At 31.3% G+C, this 19303-nt stretch overlaps 1 protein-coding gene and 2 pseudogenes across 2 annotated transcripts; 1 reads left to right on the forward strand and 2 right to left on the reverse strand.

Annotated features, from left to right (window-relative positions):
• Window positions 1-1320: 1320 nt before the first annotated feature.
• LOC120174664 lies at window positions 1321-2719 on the reverse strand (annotated as a pseudogene).
• Window positions 2720-10041: 7322 nt separating this feature from the next.
• Window positions 10042-13230, forward strand: LOC120174719 (E3 ubiquitin-protein ligase WAV3-like). 2 transcript variants are annotated; one of them, XM_039181488.1, is made up of 2 exons: window positions 10042-10671; window positions 11022-13230. In XM_039181488.1, the coding sequence occupies exons 1-2, from the start codon at window positions 10474-10476 to the stop codon at window positions 12945-12947; spliced, it is 2124 nt and encodes a 707-aa protein (XP_039037419.1). In that variant the 5' UTR covers window positions 10042-10473; the 3' UTR covers window positions 12948-13230. The 2 variants fall into 2 exon arrangements, with proteins under 2 accessions (XP_039037419.1, XP_039037420.1); XM_039181489.1 differs by having other exon boundaries at window positions 10042-10664; window positions 11018-13230.
• A 104-nt stretch (window positions 13231-13334) lies between these two features.
• Window positions 13335-17591, reverse strand: LOC120174665 (annotated as a pseudogene).
• Window positions 17592-19303: the final 1712 nt, after the last annotated feature.

Genomic DNA, 19303 nt, shown 5'->3' on the forward strand with positions numbered 1-19303 from the left:
GGTCTTTCACATAATTAATGAATAAAATACCACCACCAAACATGGCGGCAAGAGGGTTGTGCTATTAATGTTGGCCAATTTAATGCATCTTTAGGGCTTAGTTACCTAAGTTAACGGATTAAACAATCTAACGAAATTTAATTAACATATTTATATAGTAAAAGAACAACACGACTCCAGTATTAATTTCTGACATATCAAAATTATTATTAAAAATGATTCAATGCAGGATGGATCGTGTGATATTGAGGTACTGTCAACATCGTTTTTCGTCCGGACGAGAGAAACAAGTACCGACTTGGGAGTTCCTCTTTGAAAAGGTTTTGAAATGTGAGAAGTCGCCACTAATCATTTAAGGTGCGATTGAGACACCATGAAAATCTTTATGTTTAATCTCATCATTTGGACAATGATGAGAATAATTTCATTTGGACAATGAGAATAATATTTAAATTTTATTGAAATAAATAAGCAATTCAATCCTTCATGTTTATAATTGAATTCTGACATATTATTAAAAATTCACATAAAATCAGGTTTTAATCTCATCAAGGTTTTGAAAAATATGTCAAATTAAACATTGTCTTCTGGATTTTGAATTTAAAAATTCATTAATTGTTTTTATAGTTTTGAAATGAAATAATTTGATCCCTCTTAATGTTTAATCTTAGGTGAAGTATCTGAATGTTTTTTCTATATTCATGCATTATACGTAGATGAAAATAATCTCTAAATTCTGTTGAAATTAGATTCACGGGATTAAATAAATAATTTAATCTTACACGTCTTTATTGAGTTTTGATCTATTTTTAAAATGTCATATTAATTATTTTTAGGCTTAATTTAAAAAAATACAAGTGTTTAAAGTTCAAACTATACTATATACTTATTTCAAGTGTTTAAAGTATTTTTTGCTCAATGTGGCATCTAATGTTTTCAATGTCACTATTTTAAATATTTGATCCGTCGGAGCTGTTAAAAAACCATTATCTGACCAATGTTATGTTTATATATATATACATATATATTTAATTTTTAAAAAATTTAAAATTATAATTTGAAAAAAAATCTAAATTTTATTTTAAAACCCCTAAAACACCTAATTCCATTCCCTTTGGAAGCTGCCTTCAAACACTAATGACCAATAATCACCCTTACCATTACTGTAATCTCCTAAATTTCTAAACTTAAGTCTCGTTCAGGCGATCTCGGTGATAAAGAAATTGTTGTTATTTCTTGATGTGCAAGATTTGATCACCATGAATACCAAATGTGTAAGCATTTAATGTCAAATAGTTAAGAGTTATCCTTGTAATTACCTCATATTAATAATATATATTTTTTAAATCTAACCCATTTTTTAGGGGATAATCTAACTTTTAACCAATAATCAACGACTTGCAGAATGTCCTTTTCGCAGAATCTCGACGGGTGAAGTTCTCCATTGGATCCCATTGTTAGGACTCTTTTAGCCGCTTGGCTAACTGTGTTCTTCACGGTGTTCTTCAAATTCTCTTCCAAATGCCTCAAGTCGATGGCTTGGCAGAGGGCGACCAAGAAAGTCGAAGACATGAGCTTCAATATGTCGACAGCTTCGGCTGTCTTTCTAGCTGAGATTAAGCCTAAAGAGTTCACATATTGGTTATGTTGTTTGGCACTCTACACATGGTTGGTAACAAGGTTACCGAGGAACTGAAGCTCAGAACAGTACGAAGCCATCGAGATTTCAGCTCCCTTGAAACCGTAGTCCAGGCTTGGGTTCCGCCCTCCTGACAGGTTCAAAGGTAACCCATTGTTGTAGTAATCATTAACTAGCTCAGAGAATTGAGCAAACAAGAGTTTGCCAATCGCAGCAATGGCTAAACTGTTGTTGTCCATCGATACACCAATCGGGGTACCTTGGAAATTCCCTCCATGTAAGGCCTTGTCTCTCGAGACGTCAATCAAGGGATTGTCGTTGACCGAATTGATCTCTCGTTCGATCATTTTGGTCGCGAACCTGATCGTTTCAATCTGAGGGCAAAGCCATTGAGGCGACGTTCAAAGAGCGTATCGGTCTTGTTTCGGCTTCTGAAGAGGGTCCATTTCATGCAACTTTTGTGCTGCTTTAATGTAAGAGCTCCCATCCAAAATATGTTCCATGATTGCAGCTGCTTCAATTTGTCCCGGATGATGCTTCATTTTATGAGTCACATGATCTGTAAACTCAGGTTTCCCTTGCATAACCTCAGCAAAAACGGCTGACAAAACTTCAGACAGAACAGCTAACATGTTAGCCTCGTAAAGGACCAAGGAAGCTAACCCGGATCCGACCGCGGTTCTGTTAACCATAGCCAGACCCTCTTTCGGTTGCAACTCAAAGAATCCACCATCGATCCCAGCTTTGTTAAAGGCCTCAGTAGGGCTCAATGTCTCACCATTAGGTCCCAAAGCTCTAGACTTAGGCCTGCCGGTTAAAAGGCCAGCGATGTAGGAAAGTGGAACGAGGTCACCGGATGCTGTGATTGAGCCCGAGTGGCACACATGGTGTGATGTTGACGTTAAGGAGCTTAGTGATGGTTTCAAGGATCTCGAACCGAATGCCGGAATAGCCTTGCAGCAGTGTGTTGATCCGGACAAGCATGGTGGCTCTCGTCGCAGTGTGGGGCAAAGTGTGGCATGACTCGGTCCCTTGGCCGAAAACTCCAGCATTCAAGAACCTGGTCGCACCAAAATCATGTTAGCCACCTTTGTGTACAAGATGAAATTAAATGTACATGATGAAGTCTAGTTGAAAAAACAAAAACTCTAACTAAAATTAGATATAAAATAAAATCGAATTATTCCAAACCGAAATTTTAATTAAAGTAATAGACTCTAAATGGTCCTAAACATAAGTGATTGATCAATTTATTAAATGAAAATAAAATACACTAAAGCTGTCGTTTTAATACTGTGTACTGTTTTATTAATGATTGGAGACCATGTAAGTTTGTAATGAAATTTTAATAATACACAATAATGTAAAAAATTAAAGAAAAAGATTAGGGCAGGTGAGAAAAACAAAGGGTTAAGTGCAGGGGTCTTTCACATAATTAATGAATAAATACCACCACCAAACATGGCGGCAAGAGGGTTGTGCTATTAATGTTGGCCAATTTAATGCATCATTTAGGGCTTAGTTACCTAAGTTAACGGATTAACAAATCTAAACGAAATTTAATTAACATATTTATATAGTAAAAGAACAACACGACTCCAGTATTAATTTCTGACATATCAAAATTATTTATTAAAAATGATTCAATGCAGGATGGATCGATGTGATATTGAGGTACTGTCAACATCGTTTTTCGTCCGGACGAGAGAAAACAAGTACCGACTTGGGAGTTCCTCTTTGAAAAGGTTTTGAAATGTGAGAAGTCGCCACTAATCATTTAAGGTGCGATTGAGACACCATGAAAATCTTTATGTTTAATCTCATCATTTGGACAATGATGAGAATAATTTCATTTGGACAATGAGAATAATATTTAAATTTTATTGAAATAAATAAGCAATTCAATCCTTCATGTTTATAATTGAATTCTGACATATTATTAAAAATTCACATAAAATAAGTATCAAGGTTTAATCTCATCATTAGGTTTTGAAAAATATGTCAAATTAAACATTGTCTTCTGGATTTTGAATTTAAAAATTCATTAATTTTTTTTATAGTTTTTAAATGAAATAATTTGATCCCTCTTAATGTTTAATCTTAGGTGAAGTATCTGAATGTTTTTTCTATATTCATGCATTATACATAGATGAAAATAATCTCTAAATTCTGTTGAAATTATATTAACGGAATTAAATAAATAATTTAATCTTACACGTCTTTATTGAGTTTTGATCTATTTTTAAAATGTCATATTAATTATTTTTAGGCTTAATTTAAAAAAATACAAGTGTTTAAAGTTCAAACTATACTATATACTTATTTCAAGTGTTTAAAGTATTTTTTGCTCAATGTAGCATCTAATGTTTTCAATGTCACTATTTTAAATATTTGATCCGTCGGAGCTGTTAAAAAACCATTATCTGAGCAATGTTATGTTTATATATATATATACATATATATTTAATTTTTAAAAAAATTAAAATTATAATTTGAAAAAAAATCTAAATTTTATTTTAAAACCCCTAAAACACCTAATTCCATTCCCTTTGGAAGCTGCCTTCAAACACTAATGACCAATAATCACCCTTACCATTACTGTAATCTCCTAAATTTCTAAATTTAAGTCTCGTTCAGGCGATCTCGGTGATAAAGAAATTGTTGTTATTTCTTGATGTGCAAGATTTGATCACCATGAATACCAAAGGTGTAAGCATTTAATGTCAAATAGTTAAGAGTTATCTTTAAACAGATACTACCTTGTAATTACCTCATATTAATAATATATATTTCTTAAATCTAACCCATTTTTAGGGGATAATCTAACTTTTAACCCAAGTTTTCAACACAATGTAATGAACCCAAATGTTTTAAATAGGCTAATTATCTAGAGTCAGAGCTTATAATAATTTCTCGGCCTGGTTATGTTGGGCTTTAACTTCTTTCCTTTATTTTCACATTTTTAACAATGACTATATTATTTTAAGGATAAACTATATGTTTAGTATTTCAACTATCATATTTGTTTCATTTTAGTCACTTACTATGATTTTTTCGAAAAACATACTTAACGTTACGTTTTGGTTTTATTTTATTTTTTTATGTTAAAAAATTAATATAACTGTTGACGTGACATTTAAAAAAAAATCAATTATGATGACTCGTTAGTATCACCATTATTTTTTTTAACAGTAGGTGACCAAATGAAATCAAAATGTAATGTTAGATATGATTCTGAAACAAAAAATAGTTAAATGACTGAAACGAAATAAAAATAATAGTTAGGGTACTAAACTTATAGTTTACCCTTTATTTTAAATCCTAATGAATATTTTTTATATTTTTAAAAATGATTATCCACAGTAATAATCATTATCAAAGACTTTCATTCTCAACGAGTTTTTTTTTTTATATTAGTCCATTTGTTATATATTTATTAAATATTTTTGTTTTATATTATTTTTACTATTTAAATGATGTTATATGTTTAAACATGTTTTTATTCATATTATTAAAGGTGAATATTTGATTGAGTTCATCAAATTGATTACTTCTATTTTATAATTAAACCCTACATTTTTAAAAAAATTAATCAAGTCCTTAAACTTTTTTCCTTAAATTTTATTAATTTATCTCTTTGACTAATATTAACCATTAAATTTAAGGCATGATACTAAAAATAGTCCCAAATGTTTATCAAAATGGTCATTTCAACTATTATTATTTTTTAGCAGCCCCAACGTTTCACTTTGGTACAAAAAGCTACCTATATAGATGAAAACCATTAGTTAACGCACGATTAACACTCCAAAATATGAATTTTTTAACCTAAAATGAAACATTAAGAGTTAAAATGCCCAAAAAAAAGAATAAGAGACAAAACAATTATTATGTCAAATTTTAGAAGTCTTTTTACTCTAAAATAAAAAATTATGATCAAAATACTCCAAACGTTAAAATATGAGACAAAATCACCATTTTGATAAACATTTTGATATATATATATATGTATGTATGTATGTATTGATCTCTCTCAAAAAAAAAATCATTTGGACCTTGATATATTGTGGATGGAAAAAACAATTTTATAAGTATTTTTTTTAGATAATGATAATCGTTCTTATAACATATTTATTTTAAAAAACAACAAATAAATAAACGTTTTTCATCATTTTAAAGGTGTTTGTGATTTTTTTTCTGTCCACATCGTATGGGAAAGTTTAAAAAATATCCTAATTTAAGCCTAAAAACCAGTAGAAATTGGCACGATAAAAATCGACCAAAAAAATTTAATATTTTAGTTTGATTAAAATATGATATTTTTTTATAATATTTTCGGTTGTTTTATAATATTTTCAGTTATAACCTAAAATGTTATAAAAAATATAACATTCTTATTGCCAATAAAAAATATTATCAAAAATGTTATGAAGAATGTCATATTTTAAGTTGTATCTAAGGTTGGCCATGGGTCAAAGAAAAATGGTACATGTCCAGAGCCCACAAATTAAAAAATATTGTTAGTATAATATATTTTTTTTATTTTGATAAGAAATTTTAAAAAAATTGTAAAATAAATAATATTTTTAAAAAAATTGTAATGGGACCAATAAATTTAGTAAGGTGTCAATTGTAATAATTGAGTTTTTATATTAATGTTAATAAATAGTTTCACTTCCCAAAAAATTATAATTAAAATTTTATATTGCATATTTTAATTTTTTTTTGAGTTACTTGCCTAATTTTATAATTTCATCCCAGGTCAAAAAATAGTCAGAACCAATCTTGATTGTGTCTAACTTAAAATGTTATGATTTTTTATTACATCTATTTTCACCGTATTTAAGTCTTAAAAATTAGTAGGGTTGTACGGCAGAATTAACCATTTATATGAAATAATAATTCAAAATCATACGTATTGATTATGATAATTTTATTATTAGTAGGCCAAATTATGGTTTTGGTCATTTGACTTGTTTAAGTTTAGGATTTAATGCTTATACTTTAATTTTAATTTTTACAATGTCTTTAATAAATTCAAATAATTATCATCGTTAACTATTTTGGTTAACCTATAAAGCAGGTTTTTCTGAATCTTATAATCACCATTTTCAACTCATGCTCATAAAGGATTTTCTTACGTTGAAAGTTGCGTTTCTAAGAAAATTCACGAAAATATTCATGTATAATAGTGGTCAGAATTATAATTTGATCTGATAATGATAAAAATAGATAATCAATTCAAATGAATTTCAATTCCCCTTCTCATGATTACTAAAGACACTATTAAAAATAGAATGACCAAATTTTATTAAATTAATATAGTATCTAAATTTCAAATTTTAACATATTAAAAGGACCAAAATCGTAATTTAACCTTGTTCATAGGTAAAAAAGGAGGTTTCAAGCTTTTCTAGTTGACTTGTCCTAGATAATGGTAGATGGGAATGGAATCTTATTCCCTTCCACAAAGGTCCTTTTATCAAGTGATGCTTTTTCTGTTAATGGATTTCTACTCATTTCTAAGATTTTATCTTTTTTATTATTCGAACTTAATATGATTATACAAATTATTGGTATTTAATTTATTAGTCGATTAATTTAGATAAATTAATAAAAAAAGATTATCACGAAAGTGATCCTTTTTATCTGATTTTTTTTCATTCAGAATATTAAAATTTTAATACATGATATTAATTAAAGAATCTAACGTTGTTAATTGAGAAAGTATAACTTTTTGCTAATCTAAAAAAGATTGGGATTCGTATTCCTTTTAAAAAGGCTGTCTTTTGAAGGGTATAAAAAGTTAGTGGGAATAGGGGAAACTCCACTCAATAACCCTACAATCATTCTTACATTTCTTTATCTAAATATCGTCTTTATTTATTCAAGTGTTCGTTTAAATTTTGAATTTATTGAATAATTTTGGTGGTAAAATAAAATATTATTTTTTTGATAAATTTTGGGTTTGAATAATCGTTGAAGTGTATATATGCGTTGTCAATAACTAAGAAATATTCTTAATAGATATTGTATCTTATAATCATCCTAGATTGTAAAAAAAAAATTGTTCAAATTCAGATTAATTTATTAGTGATTGGAGTCCTCCAAATCAATTTGTATATATAAATAGAACCCATCTCAAATCCAATATGTGAACAAATTTGAATATATGAGTAAACTATATTTTTATCATTCAACTTTGTTAGAATTTTTATTCCGATCACTCAACTTTAGAATATATTCTATTTTAGTTACTCCACAATTAAATAATTAATGATGTTATGTCACAATATCTATTTTTTAAAATTACTAAAGACAAAAAAAACTATGTTCAATTTTTATGAAAAAATTCTAAGATTGTCATGAAACCTATATTTGTTTCCTTTGATTTTATGATACTGAAGCATCTTCTTCTACACCCCAACAGTAGAGAGGTGGAGAAAAATGAGATGAGTTATATATCTTGATTTCACGTTGAATGAACGGTGAATATTTTAGATCAAATCGTTTTTTCTTGAGTTTGGGTTGAGTTTCGATAGTCTTAAAAAGAATTTGAGAAAATCCAAACTGATAGAGGGTAAGTAACGATGAATTGACTTTGTTAGTGTCTTGATCATCCGCATCACCATGCTATTTTTTATCTAACAATTGTGTGATTAAAAGATGAACAATTCAAAAGATCAACTATCAAATAATTTTTTTTAAAAAATTTGAATGACCAAACAAGAATACCGGTAAAATCGAGAGATGAGAAATGTAATTTACCCTAAATATAAATATAGTTTCACGATAAGTATACATTCTCAACTAACTCCAATTATTCTAAATGAAGGGAAGATACTTCCAACACAGAATTTTCCTGTTAAACTTCCCACTATAAATTCCAGTCTTAATTAATTTAACGGTCCAAATTTATGAGACATATGCTTTTCCCCAAACTTCATATTCATATTGATATACGTATATTTATCTCAAAAATATTTTTGCATTTAACATTAATCATGATATATATATATATATAATGAAGACTTATATAGTAGTTACAGAGATATGAAGAATATTGATATAGACAAGTCTTAAGAATCTACAAGGAAACTTGCACGTAAATATTTCTAAAATATTTAAAATTTATTAAAGCACGTGATTGTTATGTAAATCAAGTCTAACTAACTTATTAAAATTATTTATTTATAATTTATATGTATTACTCGTATTTAAGATTTTAGAATATTCATCATTTATATTATAGAAGGCATAACCCAAAAATAATCTTTGACCGTTGACTAAACGATAATTTGGAACTTAACATTTTAAAGAAGTATTTTAATCTTTCGATGTTTTGATTTTAATTAAAACAATTCATTTTTAAATAGAAATAACTAATTAACCAACGATTAATCGTATTAACAAAATAATTGTTGGTGTTTTGGGGTTGGTTTAAGTGGTAAACAACTTGATATCGCTTAAGCAGATATTGAGTTAGTCCTTGTGTATGAAGAAAATTCTCATTGAAAGATTCACCCACAACAGCTAGATATGTGACTTAGGTCGATCTGGATTAATCAAGGGCAAAAAATTATTGGTCTATTACGTTAATTATTAAATTATTAAATTAATGTTTATAGTAAGACATTAGTAAAAAAATAATTAATTTTATCAAAGTTTGAACCCCAACAAGAGGTTCAATGTTTAATCATTAAACAAATATATATATAGAGAGAGGGGGGTTAAATGGTAGTTAAAATTAATTACAATTATTTTATAAAAATAAATAAATAATAATATAATTATAAAATATTATAAAAATATATCTAAAACATCAATTAAAACATTTTAGTTTTATAAAATTATTTATAATTTCTATTACAAAATAAAAGATTAATGAAAAAACATAATATATAATTATAATATATTAATTATAATATGAATTATATATATATATATATATATATATATAATAATATTTTATAAAATAGATTAGTTATATCTACTTTATAAAAATATAAATTGCAATATATTTTTATAAAATATTACAAAAATAGATCAATTATAACATAAATGATAAAATAAATATAATTAATTTTAACATCTTCTTAATATAATGATTAAGCACTGAACCTGTTTACAATAGGTCTCATATTTGAGTCTATTAGCGAATTAAAGAAATTTTTTTTTGATTGATTAATAAAATAGTGACACATAATAATTTAGTTGTCTATTTTAATGTATAACATTGAATGCTATCAAATTAATATATAGAGATTAAATTTCAATTTCAAACAAAGTAAAAGGACCACAACCAAGATTTAACCATTTCCAACCAAAACGTGCTTTTATCTAACTGGTCTTCTCCCTTTTTACAAGATCCGACAACAAAAACAAAGGTCAAACGGTTCTCCAAAATCTCCAATAAATTCCATAACTCAAAAACTCTCCCATCAATGGCGGCCACCCAACAAAAAAAGACTAGTAATCTTCCTCTCGTTAAAAACAATCCATTCCTTCTCACTCTGACTTAGTCCTTTTGACACTATCCTACAGGAAAAATAAACTACAGCTTTTACCAATCTTCTTTTGATCTTTTCTTCTGATTTCACACACACACACAGAGATATACATATATATATATAAAGTTTAAAACAATAGCGAAAACCTCCATTAAACCATCTCTCTCTTCTCTTTTTACATGGTTCCTTTCCAACTTTTATCAAACACCCCATCTTCTTTTCTTTCTTTCTTTTCTCCATGCTCTGTGGAAGATAGGAACTTTTACATTAGAATAAGCTTGAGGATCCATTATTAAACTTTGGGTTTTTGTCTTTTGTGGAAAAATGGGCGGTAAATGGAGAAAAGCAAAGTTGGCTTTAGGCTTGAACCTTTGTGCTTATTTACCTAGAACTTTAGATGATGATGATGATGGTGAAAGATTATCTGATGCTGCTTTGTTACCTCCTTCAAACTGGGAAAACATGGTTTCTTCCTCTCATGGTTTAAGGTTGTCTAAAAGTAAAAGCAAATCATCACCTAAGGTTTGGTTCTGTGGTTTCTGTATGTGTTTTGATTGTGTTTTTGCATTCTTTTTTTCTGTATGTGCTTGTTTGATTGCAGGAGATGAACTTTTGGGGTATTAAGTTTTATGTACTTTCTGTTTGTTTCCTGAGAATATATTTTAGCATGGGTTGGAAGGATAGAAAGGTTTTAGTTAATAGGACTTGTGTTTGTTTGATAAAATGGAATTCTTTTCTGTATTTTTAAAGATTAGAGGTTAAACTGATAAAAAAAATTGTAAATATGGAGGACTAAAAACGTTATTTATCCTTTTATGAATGCCATGTCAGCTATGTTTGATTTAGTTCTCTAAGTACTATATTTGTTTCAGCAAACATGTTCAATATGTTTGATGAAGATGGAGCAAGGAGGTGGCCATGCTATATTCATTGCAGAATGCTCACATTCTTTCCACTTCCATTGCATTGCTTCGAATGTGAAGTACGGCGATCGAATCTATCCGGTTTGTCGATTGAAATGGAAAGAAATCCCGATTTGGAGCCCCGGTTTAGATCCTCTCCCTAGCAGGGCATCAATGGATACTGTTGGTTGGTCAGGACATGATGCTTTGATGGATGTAGTCGACCGGTTGCCTACAACTCATTGGGATGAAAACCGGCAGCATGCTGTACCGGTCTTTCGATGTGCAGAGCCAGGTGTTTTCAATGACGATGAATCCTTGGACCACCTACATGTGATTGCTGAAAGTAAGAATTACACAGATGACACATCTGTTACAACAATGAAGATCGAAACATATCCAGAGGTCTCAACCACACCAAGGTCTCGTACTTACGATGATTTCACCGTTCTGGTTCACCTTAAGGCTGCTGCAGCGATTGCAACTCGAAATCCTAGTCCGAGCATACATTATGCTAGCTTGCTGCAATCTCGAAATCATCGTGCTCCGGTTGATCTAGTCACGGTACTTGATATTAGCGCTAGCATGTCTGGCACCAAACTTGCTTTACTAAAACGAGCAATGGGATTTGTGATACAAAACCTTGGCTCCAATGATAGACTTTCGGTCATTGCATTCTCTTCAACTGCACGTCGTCTCTTTCCCCTTCGTCGAATGTCCGATTTAGGGCGGCAGCAGGCACTTCAAGCTGTTAATTCTTTGGTTGCTCATGGTGGTACCAACATAGCCGAAGGTCTACGAAAGGGTGAAAAGGTAATGGAAGATCGAACCGAAAAGAATCCGGTCACTAGCATTATACTTTTGTCCGATGGGCAGGATACTTATACCGTCTATGGCACGGGCATGAACAAGTCTCAACAGAACTATGAGTTGCTTGTGCCCCCGTCTATGCACAGTGGTGACAACACGGGATTTCATATTCCAGTCCATGCTTTTGGTTTTGGTGCAGATCATGATGCTTCATTGATGCATTCGATTTCAGATATATCTGGAGGGACGTTTTCCTTTATCGAAACCGAAATTATGATCCAGGATGCATTTGCACAATGCATCGGCGGTCTTTTAAGCGTTGTGGTTCAAGAACTGCAAGTGTGTGTGGAGTGCATGAATCCGAGTCTCTGCCTTGGCTCGCTTAAAGCCGGAAGTTATCCAAGCAATCTGTCAGCTGATGGGAAAACCGGATATATCGATGTCGGGGATCTCTATGCTGACGAAGAGAGGGATTTCTTGGTATCAGTTAAAGTACCAGCCGAGTCCGCTGCATGTGAAACATCATTGCTAAAGGTGAAATGTGTTTACAGGGATCTCTTGACAAAAGGAATGACGACTTCAGAGAGCGATATTATTTGGATTCAAAGACCTGAAATAGCAGAACACGAAGAAATATCAATTGAAGTAGACAGGCAGCGAAATAGGTTCCGAGCAGCAGAGGCAATAGCAGAGGCAAGAACTGCAGCCGAGCAAGGAGATCTCATAGGTGCTGTTTCAATCCTTGAAAATTGTAGAAGGGTATCATCCGATACTGTTTCCGCCAAATCCCATGACCGACTTTGTGTCGCATTGGATGCGGAGCTCAAGGAAATGGAAGAGAGGATGGCGAGCAGGCATGTATACGAGGTATCTGGGCGAGCATATATCCTTTCCGGGCTGAGTTCGCACTTGTGGCAAAGAGCCACTGCAAGAGGCGACTCCACTGATGGTTCGAGCCTAGTCCAGGCTTATCAAACGCCATCAATGGTTGAGATGCTAACTCAATCTCAAGCAATGTTATTGAATAGTCCATCAACACAGAATCTTTTCCAACCACTATGGTCATCACAACCAAAACCAAGGTAATATTATAGGTTCAAAGGCAAAAAAAGTACACCTATGTTACTCCGAGTACCTGCGCCTTAAGAAAATGTCCGACACTCATATTCGACACTTTTGTTAGACGTATATCTGGATGACCATGACAATGACGAATATCCAACACTTATGGTTTACACCCGAGTTCGAGTAAACATAGCTTTTGTATCTGTGTTGTGGTGTACATAAAGATATAGGGTGAGCTCTTCACCTAATATATGATTGGCTGCTTCATTTAATATCGAGCACATGAGCTCGATCTCTATGATATTCCGACTCTTCATTTGATTTTATACTAATGAAAATATCAAACACGAGTACTTCAAGAAAATCGAGTTCAAGCAACATATATCAAAGGTTAAATTACTCAAAGACTAATTAACTTTTAATCATATACATACAGTCTAAAAACTTTAAAGCAACAAAAACTTGTCATTGCTAGTTTTCTTTAAGAACTTGTAATCAGACTCACCATTGTTGAAGTTTTCACTTCCATTTGCAAATGAAACTTTTGCAGCTGATGTTTTGGAATCGCAGGGCTTCAGTTTCTTCGGAAGAAGAATGTTTTGCTGTTTTCAGATCGATGGACTTGGACTTCGACCGAAAGCCGACATTTTTCAAGAAAATATTCCAACCACGCTTTGCTTTCACCAGCTTTTCAAGTTCTTCCTTCATGCTCAAGCACCCTTTCTCAAGCTCCGAAATCCGCTCCTTTATGTCATCAGCTTCCGCAGAACGGTCTCGAACAGCTCCGACATGCGCAATGGATGCCGATTCTGCATTGTTTCCGGTTGGATTTCGTGAGTTTTCAAGGTTGTCTGAGACGAATAAGCAACCAGTAATTGATGTCCGAAGCCTAAGTTGTTCGAAGAATATGACCTGGACAATGAATCGAAGTGGTAGCCTCTCGTTCTGGGTTGCATGAGTGCTAGCTTCTAGTGAGAGCTTCTGGCAGTTCATGAGACCGCATTTGTTCCCTCTCGGAATCTATCAGCCATGGATGTGCCTGAATGAAAAGTTGGAAAACTCTGACGATAATGAAGTGGAATGGCAATACAAAGATTACTACGCAGATGATTCTTTCATGGAATCGCATTTTATGTCACTTGGATTCAAGTGTGAGTTTGCAAATCTGGTGATACCAAACGAATGATCGAATCGGGCAAACCGGGAAGAATATACCTTAAGATATATGTCAACTGCACGGTAAATTCCATCATTTGACGGTCTGGCATAGTCCGGAATGACAGCTGCAAGTGACTGAAACTTCGGCAACTTCAGGTTAACATCAGGTGCCACTTCAGCCAGATATCCATCCACCAGGGTAGCTACCAGTGTCATTGAGGTCAATGGATGGGAACCTCCCATAAGCTGCCCCTCATCAATGACATAACTCGAACTAGAGTTGAGCGACTCATTATCTACTCGAATAAAGTGATCGAGAATCCGCTGAATGCAGTCAATGTCATAAAGGGTTTCCATGGAGTACCCAATATTGGGTGTCAGAAGATCTTCCAAAGCAGCTTGATCCAGCTGAGCCCCGATATGTCTCTCTAGTTTCTCTTGACATGGTGGCCTTGCACGTAAAATCATCGATGTTCGGAGAAGCCTCAACAGAAAATTTGTTGGGGTGACACCCTTTTGAGTAGGTATTAATGCCACTATTTCTTCAAGGAGATGCCTTTGATTCATATCAGACAGGTGAGATGCAGTTGATACAGGGGCAGCGTTGTTCCGACTCTGGAAGCTCGATTGCCTACACAACAAAGGAAGATGCGTCTTTGCGTAGTGGACAACAGAACCGGCAATCCTCTCTGGCTTCATGCCACTTGAATCGAAAGCTATAATCAACCTTTTATACAGCGGTAATCTAAAGGACACATCTTCATACCACCAATCCTCCCTCAATGTTCGTGGTTTTGCTTCCGTACATATTCCATTCCATAAGACATGATTGCCTTCTGGACATTGTGCAGTACCACTTTCCAATAAAGGCCAACTGAACAGACTCGTATCAGCACAAGCTTTCATTGCCAAGGAATCGATGCATCGGGAAACAATATGAAGTTCTTCTGAATATGGTAGAAACCCTTCGCAGGTTTCAATAACTTTGATCGTGTCCGTCCAGTGACCAAGCATTTCATTCAGAAAGCTTTCGGTCTGCATTATAAGATTTCCTTCCCAGTGATCTTCGCTTATTTGAAGATACTCGGCAGTACACCGAAGACCGACTATATTCATTGCATTGAGCTCTAATCTGATTCCATAGCAGAATTTGGCTACAAGCAAAAAGGTCTTGGCTCCACCAGGTAAGTCATGGAATTGCAGAAGACACTTTTCGTCATCCACACCGCAGTAATCCTTAATTCGATTCGCGATTACTAGGCTTCTTGAAAGCAATGGAAACTGATAAACAAGGCAATCGTTCGAGGAAAGGGAAAATACGTTCTTATTAGCAAACGAATAAGGTATTCTAAACACAATATCTTAAATGTGAAAGCATCAAACATTCTTCTACAACAATATGAACCAAGTTAAGAACCTTGTGAAGATGGAAAGCCAAATCTCCTAGACTCCTACTTCGACAACAAGATCACTTGGAAGACCAGTTGAGCACAACCTGGAAGATCAAATACGAGATAGAATAGTAATCCGAAATGCAGAGAAATAAGCTACCAATTCAATTATGGAACATATACAGGTAAACCAGAATACAAGATAGTGAAGATTCAGTTAAACAACTCTATTGGATCCATGTTCTTTTCTTTACAACAGCATATGAACCCTATTTTTTTTCCAAAACCGACCGAATCAATACCGCCTTTATTGGTTCCACACTCTTCATAGATTAAAAAAAAACATAAATTCATGAACCCTAAATCCTAATTAGCAGTAAATAAATCTACATAAGATGAGAACAAAGCAAGATACTTGTAACTCAAGAAACAAGCAATCTACTTAAAACCCATACTCCAAATTCATCATATGTCGAAACAATTAAACAAAAAAATTGAAACAATTAAACAAAAATATTATAACAATTATATCTAAATTTATAGAATAAAATATCCGGAGTCGAGTTAAGTCAAACAAATTTCGCCTTAAACAATAAACTCGATATGACTAAACCTGGTTTTTTTTTTTTGAAAAAAGAACCTATCAAATCATATCAAAATTGGTTGATTTTGAATTAAATTGCGGTCCTAATATCATTGCATACAATTTCAATTCTAAATTGATACCAAATAACATGTACAAATGCATACAAGTTGCTACAAGATCTCAAATTATTGAACATTATTATTTTTTTGTCCAACCATTTTATTTTTTATAATTATATTTAAAAATTAAATATAATGATTAAATTCATTTATTTAATCATATTAATAATTTCAAATTTTATAATATACATAAATATATTTATAGGTATGTAATTGAATGGTGTATAGTTTAGAGTTCAATGTATGTATCATACAATCCGATGCCAAATAATGTATAGGAATTTCAATCTTTCAGTCGACTTGAAGATTGAAAATAAGAGCGAGTCCAATGTTTTAATTATTCGGTGGGGTAATATATTCTGTAAAGAAATTATTTCAAGTTCAACAGTTCTTCTTATATTTTTTATAATAATGATAATTAAATTTTATTAATAAAATAATAAAAAAACCAAAATTACAACGCACTCAAGCATAGAGAGAAAAATGTGGACAATAGTCACAGAAAATTTATACAAAAATAAAAGTATTAAACCAAAATATATGAAGACAAATAAAACATTTCCTTGAGAATAACGATCAACATCAAAAGAGCTCAATAATCTTCATAAAAAAAACTCATTATTTATGTTGAATGATACGTTTTATGAAGTGATAAATAAGTGGTGAGAAGGTTGTTTCGCTACACAATTCTGATTATATCGCAAACAACATTTTGCCAAAGTGGAGATATGACTTTATGTAACTACCAACAAATCAATCAGAAAATGAATGTTGTGCGAGCTAAAAAACAACTGCAAATGTATGTGAAAAACGTGTCAAAATCCATAAGGTTCGTACCACAATAACATAAAAAAACATGCCACAAATACAAATTCTTATTCAACATTGGAAAAAAAAAACTCAAAATAAAATAAAAGACATAATATAAAGAATAAGAGAATGAATAATTATAGATCGGTGTCGTCGTCGACTAAACAAAAATTAAAGAGAAAGACGGAGATGACACAAAAATATTGAGAGAAAACTTAAGATAAAAAAAAAGCTACATTCTTATCTTATTTCTTAAAATTATAGATAACATAACCATAGAATGTCATGTGATAATAATATGGCATGAAAAAATATTAAGACTTAATAGTTTAAATTGATCAAATGATTTAATTAATTTAATTTCTTATTTGAGAGTTTAAATTATATAAAATCCTTGCTGGGAGACTCACCTACTAAAATTAGGTGTGCGACGTAACTCAGTCCGAATTAGTTAAGACGAAATCTTGGAACCAATAGGAAAAAAAATTGGTTTGAAGTTTAATTTGGTGTAAAAGAAAGTTAATGGATTCATGTGCGACTTTCAATTGTGTTGGTGCTGTGGACGAGTGTAACCCATTTTTAACATGACTCCTCACGTCATCGTCGCGAACAAGACACTTGGATTCAAGTGCCATCCTCCTTTGTTATTGTCTATTTCTTCTACGTGACAAAAATTGAATCACTTGCGCCATCTTCTTTCTCTTTTATTTTTGTTTAGCTGACCACTACGCTAATCATAATATTAGTTAACAAATGTCGATGGTTATTAATTTTCTTACCTTTTTATAGTATGCCATTTGTTTTCATTTTTTTATTGAGTTTTTATTTTAAATTTTGAATCAAAATATATATCATTTGTTTACATGTTTTTTTCTTTTCTTGTGGCACGTATTTTTTCTGTTATTGTGGCACGATCCTTGTGATTTTTGATACGTTTTTTCGTATATATTTGTTGTCATAAATGACATTTGTTTTTTGATTGGTTTGTCGGTGGTCAAGTATAGTCAAATACCCTCTTTGGTAAAAGATTGTTTGCTGATATAATTAAAATTTTGTAGTGAAGCATCATACCATAAAGTTTGGTTCGCTCGCTACTCTTTTATCACTTCGTAAAGTTTTTTTATAATTGTTGATCTAACAATTACAAAAGGTAAAAATAACTTTTTAACCCCTTATGTTTACAATTTTTATCAATTTAACTTGTAATCTTAAGAATCGTTAATTGAAGAATATGATTTTTCAACAACATACGATTACAAATTTTAAGGGTCAAATTAATAAAAGCTATAAATATCGATGAGTAACAATTATTTCTTTTATAGATATTAGATCAATAATGGACAATATAGTTTAAAACAATTTAGTAAAGAAATTAAAATTTTAAAATAAAATAATAAAAGAATTGAATATTTTAAAGGCTTCGTTAAAAGGTAAGTGCCCAAACTATACATATTTTCTCATTTATATGCCTAACTTTTTTTATGTTATCAATTTAAGTGTCTAGCCCGTTACAATCATTAAAAATCTCGTCAACCATTTGATATGTGACATGTGACATTTTATAAGTTTTTAAAAAAATATTTAGAAAATTTTAAAATTATTATTATTTAAAAAAACTCAAAAATTATCCAAAATCTCAAACTCTTTAATCTCAAAGTATCAACCTCACTAATAGATCGTCCTTCGTCATCCTTCTATTCACCCATCGTCGACGGTTCATTCCCTTATCGTAGCCTCAATCCCAAAATCCCAAAAACTCTAAACTCAAATATCTAATTCTAAACCTAAATCTCTAAATTCTAAAACACACATCCCTAAATCTCAATTGACAAGTGATTGATCAACGGGTGGTCGTCGATAGAATTGAAGGGATATTTTGGAGGTTTATAAAATTGGACCTATTTTTTTAAAATAGGTAAAATTAAGATTTTTTTATAATTTTTTAAATTATTTTTTAAAACTAAAGAAAATTAAAAATTAGACTACATTTCAAACATTGATTTGACTAATTTAATATTTTTTTTAACGATCGTGATGAGTTAGACACTTAAAATGATAACGTTGGAAACATTAAATATTTATATTGACAAAAAAAAGTTAAACGTCTAAAGAGAAAAAGATGTATAGTTTAAATGTTTTTTATATTAAACCTAATTTTAAAATAATACTACAACCTTTCATGTATTTAAACCAATAAAATCCATAAATTAAAACCCGAGGAAACAAAACGGGAAATTGCATACTTACGGCGTTATATCAGGAGAGACAATATTCCCCGCACACCGACGCGGTAAATAATTCCCGTTAAGCGAC

Source organism: Hibiscus syriacus, unplaced genomic scaffold (genome assembly GCF_006381635.1).
Source record: "Hibiscus syriacus cultivar Baekdansim isolate YM2019G1 unplaced genomic scaffold, ASM638163v2 tig00112114_pilon, whole genome shotgun sequence".
Lineage (NCBI taxonomy): Eukaryota > Viridiplantae > Streptophyta > Magnoliopsida > Malvales > Malvaceae > Hibiscus > Hibiscus syriacus.

Bases quoted from the DNA above. Each gene is read 5' to 3' on its own strand.
- LOC120174719 (XM_039181488.1), top strand. From the start codon at position 10,474: ATGGGCGGTAAATGGAGAAAAGCAAAGTTGGCTTTAGGCTTGAACCTT. The intron at 10,672-11,021 runs GTTTGGTTCTGT...TATTTGTTTCAG, and splicing joins AAAGCAAATCATCACCTAAG to CAAACATGTTCAATATGTTT.